The following is a 21,210-nucleotide window of genomic DNA, read 5'->3' as shown; positions in this document are numbered from 1 at the left end:
GGACTATATGACTGGGACTATATGACTGGGACTATTTGACTGGGACTATATGACTAGGACTATGACTGGGACTATATGACTATATAACTGGGACTATATGAATGGGACTATATAACTATATAACTGGGACTATATGACTGGGACTATATGACTATATGACTGGGACTATATGACTAGGACTATATGACTATTTGACTGGGACTATATAACTATATAACTGGGACTATATGACTGGGACTATATGACTAGGACTATATGACTATTTGACTGGGACTATATGACTAGGACTATATGACTGGGACTATATGACTATATAACTGGGACTATATGACTGGGACTATATAACTATATAACTGGGACTATATGACTGGGACTATATGACTATTTGACTTGGACTATATGACTAGGACTATATGACTATTTGACTGGGACTATATGACTATATGACTGGGACTATATAACTGGGACTATATAACTATATAACTGGGACTATATGACTGGGACTATATGACTATTTGACTGGGACTATATGACTAGGACTATATGACTATATAACTGGGACTATATGACTGGGACTATATGACTATTTGACTGGGACTATATGACTATATGACTAGGACTATATGACTGGGACTATATGACTAGGACTATATGACTGGTACTATATGACTATTTGACAGGGACTATATTACTATTTGACTGGGACTATATGACTATATGACTGGGACTATATGACTGGGACTAAATGACAGGGACTATATGACTATTTGACTGGGACTATATGACTATATGACTGGGACTATATGACTGGGACTATATGACTGGGACTATATGACAGGGACTATATTACTATATGACTGGGACTATATGACTGGGACTATATGACTACATGACTGGGACTATATTACTATATGACTGGGACTATATGACTGGGACTATATGACTAGGACTATGACTATTTGACTGGGACTATATGACTATTTGACTGGGACTGTATGACTTTATGACTGGGACTTTATGACTGGGACTATATGACTATTTGACTGGGACTATATTACAATTTGACTGGGACTATATGACTATTTTACAGGGACTATATGACTATTTGACTGGGACTATATGACTATATGACTGGGACTATATGACTATATGACTGGGACTATATGACTGGGACTATATGACTATATGACTATATGACTGGGACTATATGACTATTTGACTGGGACTATATTACTATTTGACTGGGACTATATTACTATTTGACTGGGACTATATGACTATATGACTGGGACTATATGACTATGTGACTATATGACTGGGACTATATGACTGGGACTATATGACAGGGACTATATTACTATATGACTGGGACTATATGACTGGGACTATATGACTGGGACTATATGACTACATGACTGGGACTATATGACTATTTGACTGGGACTATATGACTATTTGACTGGGACTGTATGACTATATGACTGGGACTTTATGACTGGGACTATATGACTATTTGACTGGGACTATATTACTATTTGACTGGGACTATATGACTATTTTACAGGGACTATATGACTATTTGACTGGGACTATATGACTATATGACTGGGACTATATGACTATATGACTGGGACTATATGACTGGGACTATATGACTATATGACTGGGACTATATGACTATTTGACTGGGACTATATTACTATTTGACTGGGACTATATTACTATTTGACTGGGACTATATGACTATATGACTGGGACTATATGACTATATGACTATTTGACTGGGACTATATGACTATATGACTGGGACTATATAACTATTTGATTGGGACTATATGACTATTTGACTGGGACTATATGACTATATGACTGGGACTATATGACTGGGACTATATGACTATTTGACTGGGACTATATTACTATTTGACTGGGACTATATTACTATTTGACTGGGACTATATGACTATATGACTATTTGACTGGGACTATATGACTGGGACTATATGACTTTTCGACTGGGACTATATGACTGGGACTATGACTATTTGACTGGGACTATATTACTATTTTACAGGGACTATATTACTATATGACTGGGACTATATGACTGGGACTATATGACTAGGACTATATGACTATTTGACTGGGACTATATTACTATTTGACTGGGACTATATGACTATTTTACAGGGACTATATTACTATTTGACTGGGACTATATGACTGGAACTATATGACTATATGACTATATGACAGGGACTATATTACTATATGACTGGGACTATATGACTGGGACTATATGACTAGGACTATATGACTATTTGACTGGGACTATATTACTATTTGACTGGGACTATATGACTATTTTACAGGGACTATATTACTATTTGACTGGGACTATATGACTGGAACTATATGACTATATGACTATATGACTGGGACTATATGACTATTTGACTGGGACTATATTAGTATTTGACTGGGACTATATGACTGGGACTATATGACTGGGACTATAAATCTATATGACTGGGACTATATGACTGGGACTATATGACTGGGACTATATGACTGGGACTATATGACTATATGACTGGGACTATATGACTGGGACTATATGACTATATGACTGGGACTATATGACTATATGACTGGGACTATATGACTGGGACTATATGACTGGGACTATATGATTGGGACTATATGACTGGGACTATATGACTATATGATTGGGACTACAGTGGGGCAAAAAAGTATTTAGTCAGCCACCAATTGTGCAAGTTCTCCCACTTAAAAAGATGAGAGAGGCCTGTAATTTTCATCATAGGTACACGTCAACTATGACAGACAAATTGAGAAAAAAAATCCAGAAAAATCCCATTGTAGGATTTTTAATGAATTTATTTGCAAATTATGGTGGAAAATAAGTATTTGGTCACCTACAAACAAGCAAGATTTCTGGCTCTCACAGACCTGTAACTTCTTCTTTAAGAGGCTCCTCTGTCCTCCACTCGTTACCTATATTAATGGCACCTGTTTGAACTTGTTATCAGTATAAAAGACACCTGTCCACAACCTCAAACAGTCACACTCCAAACTTCACAATGGCCAAGACCAAAGAGCTGTCAAAGGACACCAAAAACAAAATTGTAGACCTGCACCAGGCTGGGAAGACTGAATCTGCAACAGGTAAGCAGCTTGGTTTGAAGAAATCAACTGTGGGAGCAATTATTAGGAAATGGAAGACATACAAGACCACTGATAATCTCCCTCGATCTGGGGGCTCCATGCAAGATCTCACCCCGTGGGGTCAAAATGATCACAAGAACGGTGAGCAAAAATCCCAGAACCACACGGGGGACCTAGTGAATGACCTGCTGAGAGCTGGGACCAAAGTAACAAAGCCAACCATCAGTAACACCTACGCCGCCAGGGACTCAAATCCTGCAGTGCGAGACGTGTCCCCCTGCTTAAGCCAGTACATGTCCAGGCCCGTCTGAAGTGCATTTGGATGATCCAGAAGAGGATTGGGAGAATGTCATATGGTCAGATGAAACCAAAATATTACTTTTTGGTAAAAACTCAACTCGTCATGTTTGGAGGACAAAGAATGCTGAGTTGCATCCAAAAAGAACACCATACCTACTGTGAAGCATGGGGTTGGAAACATCATGCTTTGGGGCTGTTTTTCTGCAAAGGGACCAGGACGACTGATCCGTGTAAAGGAAAGAATGAATGGGGCCATGTATCGTGAGATTTTGAGTGAAACCCTCCTTCCATCAGCAAGGGCATTGAAGATGAAACGTGGCTGGGTCTTTCAGCATGACAATGATCCCAAACACACCGCCCGGGCAACGAAGGAGTGGCTTCGTAAGAAGCATTTCAAGGTCCTGGAGTGGCCTAGCCAGTCTCCAGATCTCAACCCCCATAGAAAATCTTTGGAGGGAGTTGAAAGTCTGTGTTGCCCAGCGACAGCCCCAAAACATCACTGCTCTAGAGGAGATCTGCATGGAGGAATGGGCCAAAATACCAGCAACAGTGTGTGAAAACCTTGTGAAGACTTACAGAAAACGTTTGACCTGTGTCATTGCCAACAAAGGGTATATAACAAAGTATTGAGAAACTTTTGTTATTGACCAAATACTTATTTTCCACCATCATATGCCAATAAATTCATTAAAAATCCTACAATGTGATTTTCTGGATTTTTTTTTCTAATTTTGTCTGTCATAGTTGACGTGTACCTATGATGAAAATTACAGGCCTCTCTCATCTTTTTAAGTGGGAGAACTTGCACAATTGGTGGCTGACTAAATACTTTTTTTCCCCACTGTATATGACTGGGACTATATGACTATATGACTGGGACTATATGACTGGGACTATATGACTATATGACTGGGACTATATGACTATATGACTGGGACTATATAACTATATAACTGGGACTATATGACTGGGACTATATGACTATATGACTGGGACTATATAACTATATAACTGGGACTATATGACTGGGACTATATGACTATATGACTGGGACTATATGACTGGGACTATATGACTGGGACTATATGACTATTTGACTGGGACTATATGACTGGGACTATATGACTGGGACTATATGACTACTATGACTGGGACTATATGACTGGGACTATATGACTATATGACTGGGACTATATGACTGGGACTATATGACTATATGACTAAAACTATATGACTGGGACTATATGACTATGACTGGGACTATGACTGGGACTATATGACTGGGACTATATGACTGGGACTGTATGACTATATGACTGGGACTTTATTACTGGGACTATATGACTATTTGACTGGGACTATATGACTAAAACTATATGACTGGGACTATTTGACTGGGACTGTATGACTATATGACTGGGACTGTATGACTGGGACTGTATGACTATTTGACTGGGACTATATGACTAGGACTATATGACTATGACTGGGACTTTATGACTGGGACTGTATGACTATATGACTTTGACTGTATGACTATATGACTAGTTTAACTCTACTCCTCTCTCCTCTCTCTCCGCTCTCTCTCTCTGGTGCTTATGGTGATATGTAGCCTTGTATAACTCGGTCTCAAAACCAGTTCTATCCAGTCAGAGAGGAGTCTGGGAAGAGAGGACAAAAGAGAGGTCTATGAGGGGGAGGTGTGTGCCTGTGTGATAGAGAGAGAAATAAAGAGAGAGGGGGAGAGAGAGAGGGGGGGAGAGAGAGAGGAGGGGGGGGGGGGGAGGGGGGAGGAGAGAGGGGGGGAGAGAGAGAGAGAGAGAGAGAGAGAGAGAGAGGAGGAGATGTGGTGGGTAGGGGTCTCTCTTCTCCTCAGAAGACTGTTGCTTCTGTCTGGAATTTCCCTGCTTCTGCTACCCGGATTACATAAGAGTGGAGGACACACACACACACACACACACACACACAAAGAGCCAGTCCCAGAACCACATAATCAGAGCAGAGGGGAGATGTTACGTACTGACATCATCGTTTCCCTTCTTTTCTTCTTCATCTCTTAGTCTCTCTGTCTTCCTCTCTCCTCCTCTATCCCTCATTATAGTTGACATAGTCAGTTGGTAGAGCATGGTGTTTGCAACGCCAGGGTTGTGGGTTCGATTCCCACGGGGGGCCAGTATGAAAAATATCAAATAATGTATGCACTAACTGTAAGTTGCTCTGGATACGAGTGTCTGCTAAATGACGTAAATGTAAATGGAAATCTGCCAACATGACAGTACTGTATGGATGCACCAGAGTTTCGGTCATCTGTCTACATCAGGGTCTGTGTAGTGCAGATGGAATGAGACAGTTAGTGTTGTCCTCAGATGCCTTTCAGTTATCTTGACCCCAGACACTGTCTGTCAGACTTGTTGTGGTGCTGTAGGATGAATGCTCACTTTAAACCACTGCTCTGAGAACTGTACCTCTTAAACCATGTCTACCTGTGTCTATACCTATACTGTATCTATACTATATAATAACTGTACTGTATCTATACTATATAATAACTGTACTGTATCTATACTATACCTATGTCTTAGTGCTATCTCGCTGTCTCTCTCTCTCTCTCTCGCTGTCTCTCGCTGTCTCTCTCTCTCTCTCTCGCTGTCTCTCGCTCCCGCTCTCTCTCTCCCGCTCTCTCTCTCGCTGTCTCTCTCTCTCTCTCTCTCTCCCACTCTCTCGCTCTCTCTCTCTCGCTTACTCTCTCTCTCTCGCTCTCTCTCTCACACTCTCTCTCTCGCTCTTTCTCTCTCGCTTACTCTCTCTCTCTCGCTCTCTCTCTCACACTCTCTCTCTTGCTCGCTCTCTCTCGCTCTCTCTCGCTCCCGCTCTCTCTCTCTCCCGCTCTCTCTCTCGCTGTCTCTCTCTCTCTCTCTCCCTCCCACTCTCTCGCTCTCTCTCTCTCGCTTACTCTCTCTCTCTCGCTCTCTCTCTCACCCTCTCTCTCTTTCTCCTCTCTCTCTCTCTTCCTCTCTCTCCTCTCTTTCTCTCTCCTCTCTCTCTCTCTACTCTCTCTCTCTCCCCCTCTCTTCTCAACTCTTCTCTCGCTCTCTCTCTCCTCTCTCTCTCTCTTCTCTCTCTCTCTCTCCCTCTCTCTCTCCTCTCTCTCTCCTGTCTCTCTCTCTCGCTCTCTCTCTCTCTCTCTCTCTCTCTCTCTCTCCTCTCTCTCTCTCTCTCTCTCTCTCTCTCTCTCTCTGCTCTCTCTCTCTCTTCTCTCTCACGCTCTCTCTCTCTCACACTCTCTCTCTCGCTCTTTCTCTCTCGCTTACTCTCTCTCTCTCTCGCTCTCTCTCTCACACTCTCTCTCTCTTGCTCGCTCTCTCTCTCTCTCCCCTGCTCTCTCTCGCTCTCTCCTCTCTCTCTCTCTCCTCTCTCTCTCTCTCTCTCTCTCTCCTCTCTCTCTCTCTCTCCTCCTCTCTCTCTCTCTCTCTCTCTCTCTCTCTCTCTCTCTCCTCTCTCTCTCTCTCTCCTTCTGATTTACATGTACCTCTGTCCCTCCTTCTTCCAGGTGGCAGGTGTTGAGGACTGCTTTCTCTCCTTCCCTCTCTCTACCTCGTTCTGTTGTTCCGAGTCATGGCGTCCTCTCTGCTCAGCAGGCAGCTGGCCCTCTCCCTCCAGCAAAACCTCAGGCTCACTGCACCGGGTACACACGCACACACACACATATAGAGGTAGTGGGAACAGTAGTAGAGAGGTTATAGTGGTAATAGGAACAGTAGTGTAGAGGTTATAGTGGTAGTAGGAACAGTAGTATAGAGGATATAGTGGTAGTAGGAACAGTATTATAGAGGTAGTAGGAACAGTAGTATAGAGGTTATAGTGGTAGTAGGAACAGTAGTATAGAGGTTATAGAGGTTATAGTGGTAGTGGGAACAGTAGTATAGAGGTTATAGTGGTAGTGGAACGTGTTAGAGGTTATAGTGGTAGTAGGAACAGTAGTATAGAGGTTATAGTGGTAGTAGGAACAGTAGTTAGAGGTTATAGTGGTAGTAGGAACAGTAGTATAGAGGTTATAGTGTAGTAGGAACAGTAGTATAGAGGTTATAGTGGTAGTAGGAACAGTAGTATAGAGGTTTAGTGGTAGTAGGAACAGTAGTATAGAGGTTATAGTGGTAGTAGGAACAGTAGTATAGAGGTTATAGGGTGTTGAGGTTATAGTGGTAGTAGGAACAGTAGTATAGAGGTTATAGTGGTAGTAGGAACAGTAGTATAGAGGTTATAGTGGTAGTAGGAACAGTATGGTTATAGAGGTTATAGTGGTAGTAGGAACAGTAGTATAGAGGTTATAGAGGTTATAGTGGTAGTAGGAACAGTAGTATAGGTTATAGAGGTTTGTGGTAGTAGGAACAGTAGTATAGAGGTTATAGTGGTAGTAGGAACAGTAGTATAGAGGTTATAGTGGTAGTAGGAACAGTAGTATAGAGGTTTAGAGGTTATAGTGGTAGTAGGAACAGTAGTATAGAGGTTATAGTGGTAGTAGGAACAGTAGTATAGAGGTTTAGAGGTTTGTGGTAGTAGGAACAGTAGTATAGAGGTTTGAGGTTATAGTGGTAGTAGGAACAGTAGTGTAGAGGTTATAGAGGTAGTAGGAACAGTAGTATAGAGGTTATAGTGGTTATAGTGGTAGTAGGAACAGTAGTATATAGGTTATAGAGGTTATAGTGGTAGTAGGAACAGTAGTATAGAGGTTATAGAGGTTATAGTGGTAGTACGAACAGTACTATAGAGGTTATAGAGGTTATAGTGGTAGTAGGAACAGTAGTATATAGGTTATAGAGGTAATAGGAACAGTAGTATAGAGGTTATAGAGATTATAGGTGTAGTAGGAACAGTAGTGTAGAAGTTATAATGGTAGGAGGAACAGTAGTATAGAGGTTATAGTGGTAGTAGGAACATTAGTATAGAGGTTATAGAGGTTATATAGGTAGTATGAACAGTAGTATAGAGGTTATAGTGGTAGTAGGAACAGTAGTATAGAGGTTATAGAGGTAGTACGAACAGTAGTATAGAGGTTATAGAGGTAGTAGGAACAGTAGTATAGAGGTTATAGTGGTAGTGGAACAGTAGTATAGAGGTTATAGTGGTAGTAGGAACAGTAGTATAGAGGTTATAGTGGTGTGAGTGTTAGAGGTTATAGTGGTAGTAGGAACAGTAGTATAGAGGTTATAGAGGTTATAGAGGTAGTAGGAACAGTAGTATAGAGGTTATAGAGGTTATAGTGGTAGTAGGAACAGTAGTATAGAGGTTATAGAGGTTATAGTGGTAGTAGGAACAGTAGTATAGAGGTTATAGAGGTAGTAGGAACAGTAGTATAGAGGTTATAGAGGTTATAGTGGTAGTAGGAACAGTAGTATAGAGGTTATAGAGTGTGGTAGTAGGAACAGTAGTATAGAGGTTATAGTGGTAGTAGGAACAGTAGTATAGAGGTTATAGTGGTAGTAGGAACAGTAGTATAGAGGTTATAGTGGTAGTAGGAACAGTAGTATAGAGGTTATAGTGGTAGTAGGAACAGTAGTATAGAGGTTATAGTGGTAGTAGGAACAGTAGTATAGAGGTTATAGTGGTAGTAGGAACAGTAGTATAGAGGTTATGGGTTATAGAGGTAGTAGGAACAGTAGTTGGTTGGGTTATAGTGGTAGTAGGAACAGTAGTGTAGAGGTTATAGAGGTAGTAGGAACAGTAGTATAGAGGTTATAGTGGTTGTAGGAACAGTAGTGTAGAGGTTATAGATGTTATAGTGGTAGTAGGAACAGTAGTATAGAGGTTATAGAGGTAGTAGGAACAGTAGTGTAGAGGTTATAGTGGTTGTAGGAACAGTAGTGTAGAGGTTATAGTGGTAGTGGAACAGTGTTGAGTTATGTGGTAGTAGGAACAGTAGTATAGAGGTTATAGTGGTAGTAGGAACAGTAGTATAGAGGTTATAGAGGTAGTAGGAACAGTAGTATAGAGGTTATAGAGGTAGTAGGAACAGTAGTATAGAGTTATAGAGGTTATAGTGGTAGTAGGAAAGTAGTATAGGGTTTAGAGGTTATAGTGGTAGTAGGAACAGTAGTATAGAGGTTATAGTGGGTAGTAGGAACAGTAGTATAGAGGTTTGGGTTTAGTGGTATAGGAACAGTAGTATGGTTTAGTGGTTGTAGGAACAGTAGTATAGAGGTTATAGTGGTAGTAGGAACAGTAGTATAGAGGTTATAGTGGTAGTAGGAACAGTAGTATAGAGGTTATAGTGGTAGTAGAACAGTAGTATAGAGGTTATAGAGGTAGTAGGAGCAGTAGTATAGGGTTATAGTGGTAGTAGGAACAGTAGTATAGAGGTTATAGTGGTAGTAGGAACAGTAGTATAGAGGTTATAGTGGTAGTAGGAACAGTAGTATAGAGGTTATGGTGTGTAGTAGGAACAGTAGTATAGAGGTTATGAGGTTATAGTGGTATAATATATAGGGTTATGTGGTAGTAGGAACAGTAGTATAGAGGTTATAGTGGTAGTAGGAACAGTATATAGGGTTATAGTGGTAGTAGGAACAGTAGTATAGAGGTTATAGTGGTAGTAGAACAGTAGTATAGAGGTTATAGGGTTATAGTGGTAGTAGGAACAGTAGTATGAGTTATAGTGGTAGTAGGAACAGTAGTATAGAGGTTATAGTGGTAGTAGGAACAGTAGTATAGAGGTTATAGTGGTAGTAGGAACAGTAGTCTAGAGGTTATAGAGGTTATAGTGGTAGTAGGAACAGTAGTATAGAGGTTATAGAGGTTAGGAACAGTAGTATAGAGGTTATAGTGGTAGTGGAACTGTAGTATAGAGGTTATAGAGGTTATAGTGGTAGTGGAAAGTAGTATAGAGGTTATAGTGTAGTAGGAACAGTAGTATAGAGGTTATAGTGGTAGTAGGAACAGTAGTATAGAGGTTATAGTGGTAGTAGGAACAGTAGTATAGAGGTTATAGTGGTAGTAGGAACAGTAGTATAGAGGTTATAGAGGTAGTAGGAACAGTAGTATAGAGGTTATAGTGGTAGTAGGAACAGTAGTATAGAGGTTATAGAGGTTATAGTGGTAGTAGGAACAGTAGTATAGAGGTTATAGAGGTTATAGTGGTAGTAGGAAAGTAGTATGAGGTTATAGTGGTAGTAGGAACAGTAGTTAGAGGTTATAGTGGTAGTAGGAACAGTAGTATAGAGGTTATAGTGGTAGTAGGAACAGTAGTATAGAGGTTATAGAGGTTATAGTGGTAGTAGGAACAGTAGTATAGAGGTTATAGAGGTAGTAGGAACAGTAGTATAGAGGTTATAGTGGTAGTAGGAGCAGTAGTATAGAGGTTATAGTGGTAGTAGGAACAGTAGTATAGAGGTTATAGTGGTAGTAGGAACAGTAGTATAGAGGTTATAGTGGTAGTGGAACAGTAGTATAGAGGTTATAGTGGTAGTAGGAACAGTAGTATAGAGGTTATAGTGGTAGTAGGAACATAGTATAGAGGTTATAGGGTTATTGTAGGAACAGTAGTATAGAGGTTATAGAGGTTATAGTGGTAGTAGGAACAGTAGTATAGAGGTTTAGAGGTTATAGTGGTAGTAGGAACAGTAGTATAGAGGTTATAGTGGTAGTAGGAACAGTAGTATAGAGGTTATGGGTTATAGTGGTAGTAGGAACAGTAGTATAGAGGTTATAGTGGTAGTAGGAACAGTAGTTAGAGGTTATAGAGGTAGTAGGAACAGTAGTATAGAGGTTATAGTGTAGTAGGATTAGAGGTTATAGTGGTAGTGGAACGTGTATAGAGGTTATAGTTTGGTAGTAGGAACGTGTATAGAGGTTATAGAGGTAGTAGGAACAGTAGTGTAGAGGTTATAGTGGTAGTAGGAACAGTATATAGAGGTTATAGAGGTTATAGTGGTAGTAGGAGCATAGTATAGAGGTTATAGTTTAGGGGTAGTAGGAACAGTAGTTAGAGGTTATAGAGGTTTGGTAGTGAACAGTAGTATGAGGTTATGGTTTGAGTGTGGAACAGTATATAGAGGTTATAGTGTAGTACAGTAGTATAGGGTTATGTGGTAGTAGGAACAGTAGTATAGAGGTTATAGTGGTAGTAGGAACAGTAGTATAGAGGTTATAGTGGTAGTAGAAACGTAGTATAGAGGTTTGTGTAGTGGGAACAGTAGTATAGAGGTTATAGAGGTTATAGTGGTAGAGGAACAGTATATAGAGGTTATAGTGGTATAGAAACATAGTATAGGGGTTATGGGTGTAGGACGTGTTAGAGGTTTAGTTTAGAACAGTAGTATAGGTTTAGTGGTATAGGAACATAGTATAGGTTATGGGTTATAGTGGTAGTAGAACAGTAGTATAGGTTATGTGTTAGGAACTAGTATTTATAGTGGTATGGAACAGTATATAGATTATGTGGTAGTAGGAGCAGTAGTATAGAGGTTATAGTGGTAGTAGGAACGTAGTATAGAGGTTATAGGGTTATAGTGGTATAGGAACTAGTATAGAGGTTATAGAGGTTTAGTGGTAGTAGGAACATAGTATAGAGGTTATATGGTATAGAACAGTAGTATAAGTTATAGTGGTAGTAGGAGCAGTATATAGAGGTTATAGGGGTTATTGGTGTAGGAACATAGTATAAGTTATAGTGGTAGTAGGAACATAGTATAGAGGTTATAGAGGTTTGTGGTATAGAACAGTGTATGGTTATGAGGTTATAGATTGGAACAGTATATAGAGGTTATAGTGTAGTAGGAACGTGTATAGAGGTTATAGTGGTAGTAGGAACATATATAGGGTTATAGTGGTAGTAGGAACAGTAGTATAGAGGTTATAGTGGTAGTAAACTTATAGAGGTTATGTGTAGTAGGAACATAGTATAGAGGTTATAGTGGTAGTAGGAACAGTAGTATAGAGGTTATAGAGGTTATGTGTAGTAGGAACGTATATAGAGGTATAGGGTTATAGTGGTATAGGAACAGTGTATAAGGTTATAGTGTTAGTAGGAACATAGTATAGAGGTTATAGTGGTAGTAGGAACAGTAGTATAGAGGTTATAGTGTTGTAGAACAGTAGTATAGGGTTATAGAGGTAGTAGGAACAGTAGTATAGAGGTTATAGTGGTAGTAGGAACATAGTATAGAGGTTATAGTGGTAGTAGGAACAGTAGTATAGAGGTTATAGTGGTATAGGAACAGTATATAGAGGTTATAGGTTATAGTGGTAGTAGGAACAGTATATAGAGGTTATAGGTTATAGTGTAGTAGGAACGTAGTATAGGGTTATAGAGGTATAGGATTATAGAGGTTATAGTTAGTAGGAACAGTAGTATAGAGTTATAGAGGTTATAGAGGTAGTAGGGGGGCAGTAGTATAGGTTATGTGGTAGTAGGACAGTATATAGAGTTATAGTGGTAGTAGGAACAGTAGTATAGAGGTTATAGTGTAGTAGGAACAGTTGTATAGAGGTTATGTGTAGTAGGAATTATAGAGTTATAGGTTATAGTGGTAGTAGGAACTTATAGGGTTATAGTGGTAGTAGGAGCATAGTATAGGGTTATAGGGGTTATAGTGGTAGTAGGAACTTATGGTTATAGATGGTAGTAGGAACAGTATATAGAGGTTATAGTTAGTAGGAATTATGAGGTTATAGGGGTTATAGTGTAGTGGTTATAGAGGTTATAGTGGTAGTAGGAACAGTGTATAGGGTTTTGGTAGTAGGAATAGTATGAGGTTATTAGTAGGAACGTAGTATAGAGGTTATAGTGGTAGTAGGAACAGTAGTATAGAGTTATAGTGTTAATTTGGTTATAGTGGTAGTAGGAACTATATAGAGGTTATGGGTTATAGTGGTAGTAGGCTATATAGAGGTTATGAGGTTATGTGGTAGTAGAACAGTATATAGAGGTTATAGTGGTAGTAGGAACAGTAGTATAGGGGTTATAGTGTATAGGAACAGTAGTATAGGTTATAGTGGTATAGAAACAGTATATAGAGGTTATAGAGGTAGTAGGAACAGTAGTATAGAGGTTATAGTGGTATAGGAACAGTAGTATAGAGGTTATAGTGGTAGTAGGAACAGTAGTATGGTTATAGTGTAGTAGGAACAGTAGTATAGAGGTTATGTTATGTGGTATAGGAACGTATATGAGGTTATGGGTTATAGTGGTAGTAAACAGTAGTATAGTTATAGTGGTAGTAGGAGCATAGTATAGGTTATAGTGGTATAGAACATAGTATAGAGGTTATAGGGTTATGAGGTAGTAGGGGCATAGTATAGAGGTTATAGTGGTAGTAGGAACAGTATATAGAGGTTATAGAGGTTATAGTGGTAGTAGGAACAGTAGTATAGAGGTTATAGTGGTAGTAGAACAGTAGTATGGGTTATAGTGTAGTAGGAACATATATAGAGGTTATTGGTAGTAGGAACTTTGAGTTTTGGTAGTAGGAACAGTGTATGAGGTTTGAGGTATAGGAACGTAGTTGAGGTTATGTGGTAGTAGGAACAGTAGTATAGAGGTTATGTGGTAGTAGGAACGTAGTATGAGGTTATAGAGTAGTAGGAACATAGTTGGGTTATGTGGTATAGGAACATAGTATAGAGGTTTGTGGTAGTAAACAGTAGTATAGAGGTTATAGTGGTAGTAGAAACAGTGTATAGAGGTTATAGTGTGTTGTATGAGGTTATAGGGTTAGGAACATATATAGAGGTTATAGAGGTTATAGTGGTAGTAGGAACAGTAGTATAGAGGTTATAGAGGTTATAGTGGTATAGGAACAGTAGTATAGAGGTTATAGAGGTAGTAGGAACAGTTATAGGTTATATGGTAGTAGGAAGTAGTATGAGGTTATAGAGGTTATAGTGGTAGTAGGAACGTAGTATGGGGTTATGATATGGAACAGTAGTATAGAGGTTATAGTGGTAGTAGGAACAGTAGTATAGAGGTTATGGGTTTAGTGGTAGTAGGAACAGTAGTATAGGGTTATAGAGGTATGGAACATTATAGAGGTTATAGAGGTAGTAGGAACAGTGTATAGAGGTTATAGGGTTATAGTGGTATAAACAGTAGTATAGGTTATAGGGTTATAGTGGTAGTAGGAACAGTAGTATAGGGTTATAGTGGTATAGGAACATAGTATAGAGGTTATAGTGGTAGTAGGAACATAGTATAGGGTTATGGGTTATAGTGGTATAGGAACAGTAGTATAGAGGTTATAGAGGTTATAGTGGTAGTAGGAACATATATAGATGGTTATAGTGGTGTAGGAACTAGTTGATTATGTTATGTGGTATAGAACAGTATATAGATTATAGTGGTAGTAGGAACAGTAGTATAGAGGTTATAGTGGTAGTAGGAACAGTAGTATAGAGGTTATAGTGGTAGTAGGAACAGTAGTATAGAGGTTATAGTGGTAGTAGGAACAGTAGTATAGAGGTTATAGTGGTATGGAACAGTAGTATAGAGGTTATAGTGGTAGTAGGAACAGTAGTATAGGGTTTGTGGTGTAGGAGCAGTGTATAGGGTTATGTGGTAGTAGGAACAGTAGTATAGAGGTTATAGGGTTATGTGGTAGTAGGAACAGTAGTATGAGGTTATAGTGGTAGTAGGAAAGTAGTGTAGAGGTTATAGTGGTAGTAGGAACAGTAGTATAGAGGTTATAGTGGTAGTAGGAACAGTAGTATAGAGGTTATAGTGGTAGTAGCAACAGTAGTATAGAGGTTATAGTGGTAGTAGGAACAGTAGTATAGGTTATAGAGGTTATAGTGGTATAGGAACAGTAGTATGGTTTGTGGTAGTAGATGTATAGAGGTTATAGGGTTATAGTGGTAGTAGGAACAGTAGTATAGAGGTTATAGAGGTTATAGTGGTAGTAGGAACAGTAGTATAGAGGTTATAGTGGTAGTAGGAACAGTAGTATAGAGGTTATAGTGGTAGTAGGAACAGTAGTATAGAGGTTATAGTGGTAGTAGGAACAGTAGTATAGAGGTTATAGTGGTAGTAGGAACAGTAGTATAGAGGTTATGAGGTTATAGTGGTAGTAGGAACAGTAGTATAGAGGTTATAGTTGTGGTAGTAGGAACAGTGTATGAGGTTATAGTTAGAAGGAACAGTGTATAGGTATGGAACAGTAGTATAGAGGTTATGTGTAGTAAAGTGTTAGGGGTTTGTGGTAGTAGGAACAGTAGTATAGAGGTTATAGTGGTAGTAGGAACAGTAGTATAGAGGTTATAGAGGTAGTAGGAACAGTAGTATAGAGGTTATAGTGGTAGTAGGAACAGTAGTATAGAGGTTATAGAGGTTATAGTGGTAGTAGGAACAGTAGTATAGAGGTTATAGAGGTTATAGTGGTAGTAGGAACAGTAGTATAGAGGTTATAGTGGTAGTAGGAACAGTAGTATAGAGGTTATAGTGGTAGTAGGAACAGTAGTATAGAGGTTATAGTGGTAGTAGGAACAGTAGTATAGAGGTTATAGTGGTAGTAGGAACAGTAGTATAGAGGTTATAGTGGTAGTAGGAACAGTAGTATAGAGGTTATAGAGGTTATAGTGGTAGTAGGAACAGTAGTATAGAGGTTATAGTGGTAGTAGGAACAGTAGTATAGAGGTTATAGTGGTAGTAGGAACAGTAGTATAGAGGTTATAGAGGTTATAGTGGTAGTAGGAACAGTAGTATAGAGGTTATAGAGGTTATAGTGGTAGTAGGAACAGTAGTATAGAGGTTATAGAGGTTATAGTGGTAGTAGGAACAGTAGTATAGAGGTTATAGAGGTAGTAGGAACAGTAGTATAGAGGTTATAGAGGTAGTAGGAACAGTAGTATAGAGGTTATAGAGGTTATAGTGGTAGTAGGAACAGTAGTATAGAGGTTATAGAGGTAGTAGGAACAGTAGTATAGAGGTTATAGAGGTAGTAGGAACAGTAGTATAGGGTTATAGTGGTAGTAGGAACATAGTATAGAGGTTATAGTGGTAGTAGGAACAGTAGTATAGAGGTTATAGTGGTAGTAGGAACAGTAGTATAGAGGTTATAGAGGTAGTAGGAACAGTAGTATAGAGGTTATGTGGTATAGGAACAGTAGTATAGGGTTATATGGTAGTAGGAACAGTAGTATAGAGGTTATGTGGTAGTAGGAACAGTAGTATAGAGGTTATAGTGGTAGTAGGAACAGTAGTATAGGGTTATAGTGGTAGTAGGAACAGTAGTATAGGGTTATAGTGGTAGTAGGAACAGTAGTATAGGGTTATAGTGGTAGTAGGAACAGTAGTATAGAGGTTATAGTGGTAGTAGGAACAGTAGTATAGAGGTTATAGAGGTTATAGTGGTAGTAGGAACAGTAGTATAGAGGTTATAGAGGTTATAGTGGTAGTAGGAACAGTAGTATAGAGGTTATAGTGGTAGTAGGAACAGTAGTATAGAGGTTATAGTGGTAGTAGGAACAGTAGTATAGAGGTTATAGTGGTAGTAGGAGCAGTAGTATAGAGGTTATAGTGGTAGTAGGAACAGTAGTATAGAGGTTATAGTGGTAGTAGGAACAGTAGTATAGAGGTTATAGTGGTAGTAGGAACAGTAGTATAGAGGTTATAGTGGTAGTAGGAACAGTAGTATAGAGGTTATAGTGGTAGTAGGAACGTAGTATAGAGGTTATAGAGGTTATAGTGGTAGTAGGAACAGTAGTATAGAGGTTATAGTGGTAGTAGGAACAGTAGTATAGAGGTTATAGTGGTAGTAGGAACAGTAGTATAGAGTTATAGTGGTAGTAGGAACAGTAGTATAGAGGTTGGTATAGAGGTTATAGTGGTAGTAGGAACAGTATATAGAGGTTATAGGTTATAGTGGTAGTAGGAACAGTGTATAGAGGTTATAGTGGTAGTAGGAACAGTAGTATAGAGGTTATAGGTATAGTGGTAGTAGGAACAGTAGTATAGAGGTTATGGTTTTGTAGTAGGAACAGTAGTATAGGGTTATAGAGGTAGTAGGAACAGTAGTATAGAGGTTATAGTGGTAGTAGGAACAGTAGTATAGAGGTTATGTGGTAGTAGGAACAGTAGTATAGAGGTTATAGAGGTTATGTGTAGTAACAGTAGTATAGAGGTTATAGATGTTATAGTGGTAGTAGGAACAGTAGTATAGAGGTTATAGTGGTAGTAGGAACAGTAGTATAGAGGTTATAGAGGTTATAGTGGTAGTAGGAATAGTATAGAGGTTATAGTGGTAGTAGGAACAGTAGTATAGAGGTTATGTGGTAGTAGGAACAGTAGTATAGAGGTTATAGTGGTAGTAGGAACAGTAGTATAGAGGTTATAGTGGTAGTAGGAACAGTAGTATAGAGGTTATGTGGTAGTAGGAACAGTAGTATAGGGTTATAGAGGTTATAGTGGTAGTAGGAACAGTAGTATAGAGGTTATAGTGGTAGTGGGAACAGTAGTATAGAGGTTATAGGGTTATAGTGGTAGTAGGAACAGTAGTATAGAGGTTATAGTGGTAGTAGGAACAGTAGTATAGAGGTTATAGTGGTAGTAGGAACAGTAGTATAGAGGTTATAGTGGTAGTAGGAACAGTAGTATAGAGGTTATAGTGGTAGTAGGAACAGTAGTATAGAGGTTATAGTGGTAGTAGGAACAGTAGTATAGGGTTATAGAGGTTATATGGTAGTGGAACAGTAGTATAGAGGTTATAGTGGTAGTAGGAACAGTAGTATAGAGGTTATAGAGGTAGTATGAACAGTAGTATAGGGTTATAGTGGTGTAGGAACAGTAGTATAGAGGTTATGAGTTATAGTGGTAGTAGGAACAGTAGTATAGAGGTTATAGATGTTATAGTGGTAGTAGAAACAGTAGTATAGAGATTATAGTGGTAGTAGGAACAGTAGTATAGAGGTTATAGGGTTATAGTGGTAGTAGGAACAGTAGTATAGTTGAGGTTTGTGGTAGTGGAACAGTAGTATAGAGGTTATAGTGGTAGTAGGAGCAGTAGTATAGAGGTTATAGTGGTAGTAGGAACGTAGTATAGAGGTTATAGTGGTAGTAGGAACAGTAGTATGGAGGTTATAGGTTATAGAGGTTATAGTGGTAGTAAACAGTAGTATAGAGGTTATAGATGATAGGGTTAGAAACAGTAGTATAGAGGTTATAGTGGTAGTAGGAACAGTAGTATAGAGGTTATAGAGGTTATAGTGGTAGTAGGAACAGTAGTATAGAGGTTATAGTTTAGTGGTAGTAGGAACAGTAGTATAGAGGTTATAGAGGTAGTAGGAACAGTAGTATAGAGGTTATAGAGGTTATGTGGTAGTGGAACAGTAGTTAATTATGAGTTATAGTGGTAGTAGGAACAGTAGTATAGAGGTTATAGGGTAGTAGGAACAGTAGTATAGAGGTTATAGTGGTAGTAGGAACAGTAGTATAGAGGTTATAGTGGTAGTAGGAACAGTAGTATAGAGGTTATAGTGGTAGTAGGAACAGTGTATAGAGGTTATAGAGGTAGTAGGAACAGTAGTATAGAGGTTATAGATGGTAGTAGGAACAGTAGTATGAGGTTATAGTGGTAGTAGGAACAGTAGTATAGAGGTTATAGTGGTAGTAGGAACAGTAGTATAGAGGTTATAGTGGTAGTAGGAACAGTAGTATAGAGGTTATAGAGGTAGTAGGAACAGTAGTATAGAGGTTATAGAGGTAGTAGGAACAGTAGTATAGAGGTTATAGAGGTAGTAGGAACAGTAGTATAGAGGTTATAGAGGTTATAGTGGTAGTAGGAACAGTAGTATAGAGGTTATAGAGGTAGTAGGAACAGTAGTATAGAGGTTATAGAGGTTATAGTGGTAGTAGGAACAGTAGTATAGAGGTTATAGGGGTTTGGTAGTAGGAACATAGTATAGAGGTTATAGTGGTAGTAGGAACAGTAGTATAGAGGTTATAGTGGTATAGGAACAGTAGTATAGAGTTGGTTATAGTGGTAGTAGGAACAGTAGTATAGAGGTTATAGAGGTTATAGTGGTAGTAGGAACAGTAGTATAGGGGTTATAGTGGTAGTAGGAACAGTAGTATAGAGGTTATAGTGGTAGTAGGAACAGTAGTATAGAGGTTATAGTGGTAGTAGGAACAGTAGTATGAGGTTATGTGGTAGTAGGAACAGTAGTATAGAGGTTATAGTGGTAGTAGGAACAGTAGTATAGGGTTATAGTGGTAGTAGGAACATAGTATAGAGGTTATAGGGTTATAGTGTGGTAGTAGGAACAGTAGTATAGAGGTTATAGAGGTTATAGTGGTAGTAGGAACAGTGTATAGAGGTTATAGAGGTGTGGAACAGTGTATAGGTTATAGAGGTTATAGTGGTAGTAGAAACAGTAGTATAGAGGTTTGGGTTATAGTGGTAGTAGGAACAGTAGTATAGAGGTTATAGAGGTTATAGTGGTAGTAGGAACAGTAGTATAGAGGTTATAGTGGTAGTAGGAACAGTAGTATAGAGGTTATAGAGGTAGTAGGAACAGTAGTATAGAGGTTATAGTGGTAGTAGGAACAGTAGTATAGAGGTTATAGAGGTAGTAGGAACAGTAGTATAGAGGTTATAGTGGTTGTAGGAACAGTAGTATAGAGGTTATAGTGGTAGTAGGAACAGTAGTATAGAGGTTATAGTGGTAGTAGGAACGTAGTATAGAGGTTATAGAGGTAGTAGGAACAGTAGTATAGAGGTTATAGAGGTAGTAGGAACAGTAGTATAGAGGTTATAGAGGTAGTAGGAACAGTAGTATAGAGGTTATAGAGGTTATAGTGGTAGTAGGAACAGTAGTATAGAGGTTATAGAGGTAGTAGGAACGTAGTATAGAGGTTATAGGGTAGTAGGAACAGTAGTATAGAGGTTATAGAGGTTATAGTGGTATAGGAACAGTAGTATAGAGGTTATAGTGGTGTGGAACAGTGTATAGAGGTTATAGTGGTAGTAGGTACAGTAGTATAGAGGTTATAGTGGTAGTAGGAACAGTAGTGTAGAGGTTATAGAGGTTATAGTGGTAGTAGGAACAGTAGTATAGAGGTAGTAGGAACAGTAGTATAGAGGTTATATAGGTAGTATGAACAGTAGTATAGAGGTTATAGTTATAGTAGGAACAGTAGTATAGAGGTTATAGAGGTTGTAGGAACAATAGTATAGAGGTTATAGTGGTAGTAGGAATAGTAGTATAGAGATTATAGAGGTAGTAGGAACAGTAGTATAGAGGAGGTTATAGAGGTTATAGAGGTAGTAGGAACAGTAGTATAGAGGTTATAGTGGTAGTAGGAACAGTAGTGTAGAGGTTATGTGGTAGTAGGAACAGTAGTATGGGTTATAGTGGTAGTAGGAACAGTAGTATAGGGTTTAGATGTTATAGTGGTAGTAGGAACAGTAGTATAGAGGTTATAGTGGTAGTAGGAACAGTAGTATAGAGGTTATAGAGGTTATAGTGGTAGTAGGAACAGTAGTATAGAGGTTATAGGGTTATAGTGGTAGTAGGAACGTTTGAGGTTATAGTGGTGTAGGCAGTGTATGGGTTATAGTGGTAGTGGAACAGTAGTATAGAGGTTATAGTGGTAGTAGAACAGTAGTATAGAGTTATAGTGGTAGTAGGAACAGTAGTATAGAGGTTATAGTTAGTGGAACAGTAGTATAGAGGTTGGTTATAGAGGTAGTAGGAACAGTAGTATAGAGGTTATAGAGGTTATAGTGGTAGTAGGAA

General features: G+C 38.8%; 1 protein-coding gene across 1 annotated transcript in view; it reads left to right on the top strand.

Moving 5' to 3' along the window:
* Positions 1 to 21,210, top strand: part of abat (4-aminobutyrate aminotransferase) — a 90,545-nt gene that overhangs the window by 21,859 nt on the left and 47,476 nt on the right. The window contains exon 2 of the mRNA XM_045214328.1: positions 7,040 to 7,174. Coding sequence (XP_045070263.1) covers positions 7,105 to 7,174 — 70 coding nt within the window. The 5' untranslated portion in view covers positions 7,040 to 7,104. The remainder of the gene's footprint in view (positions 1 to 7,039; positions 7,175 to 21,210) is intronic.

Source organism: Coregonus clupeaformis, unplaced genomic scaffold (assembly GCF_020615455.1).
Source record: "Coregonus clupeaformis isolate EN_2021a unplaced genomic scaffold, ASM2061545v1 scaf0235, whole genome shotgun sequence".
NCBI classification, from domain to species: Eukaryota; Metazoa; Chordata; class Actinopteri; order Salmoniformes; family Salmonidae; genus Coregonus; species Coregonus clupeaformis.
Note: the sequence above shows the minus strand (reverse complement) of the source record. Positions and strands in the feature narration are given on the sequence as shown.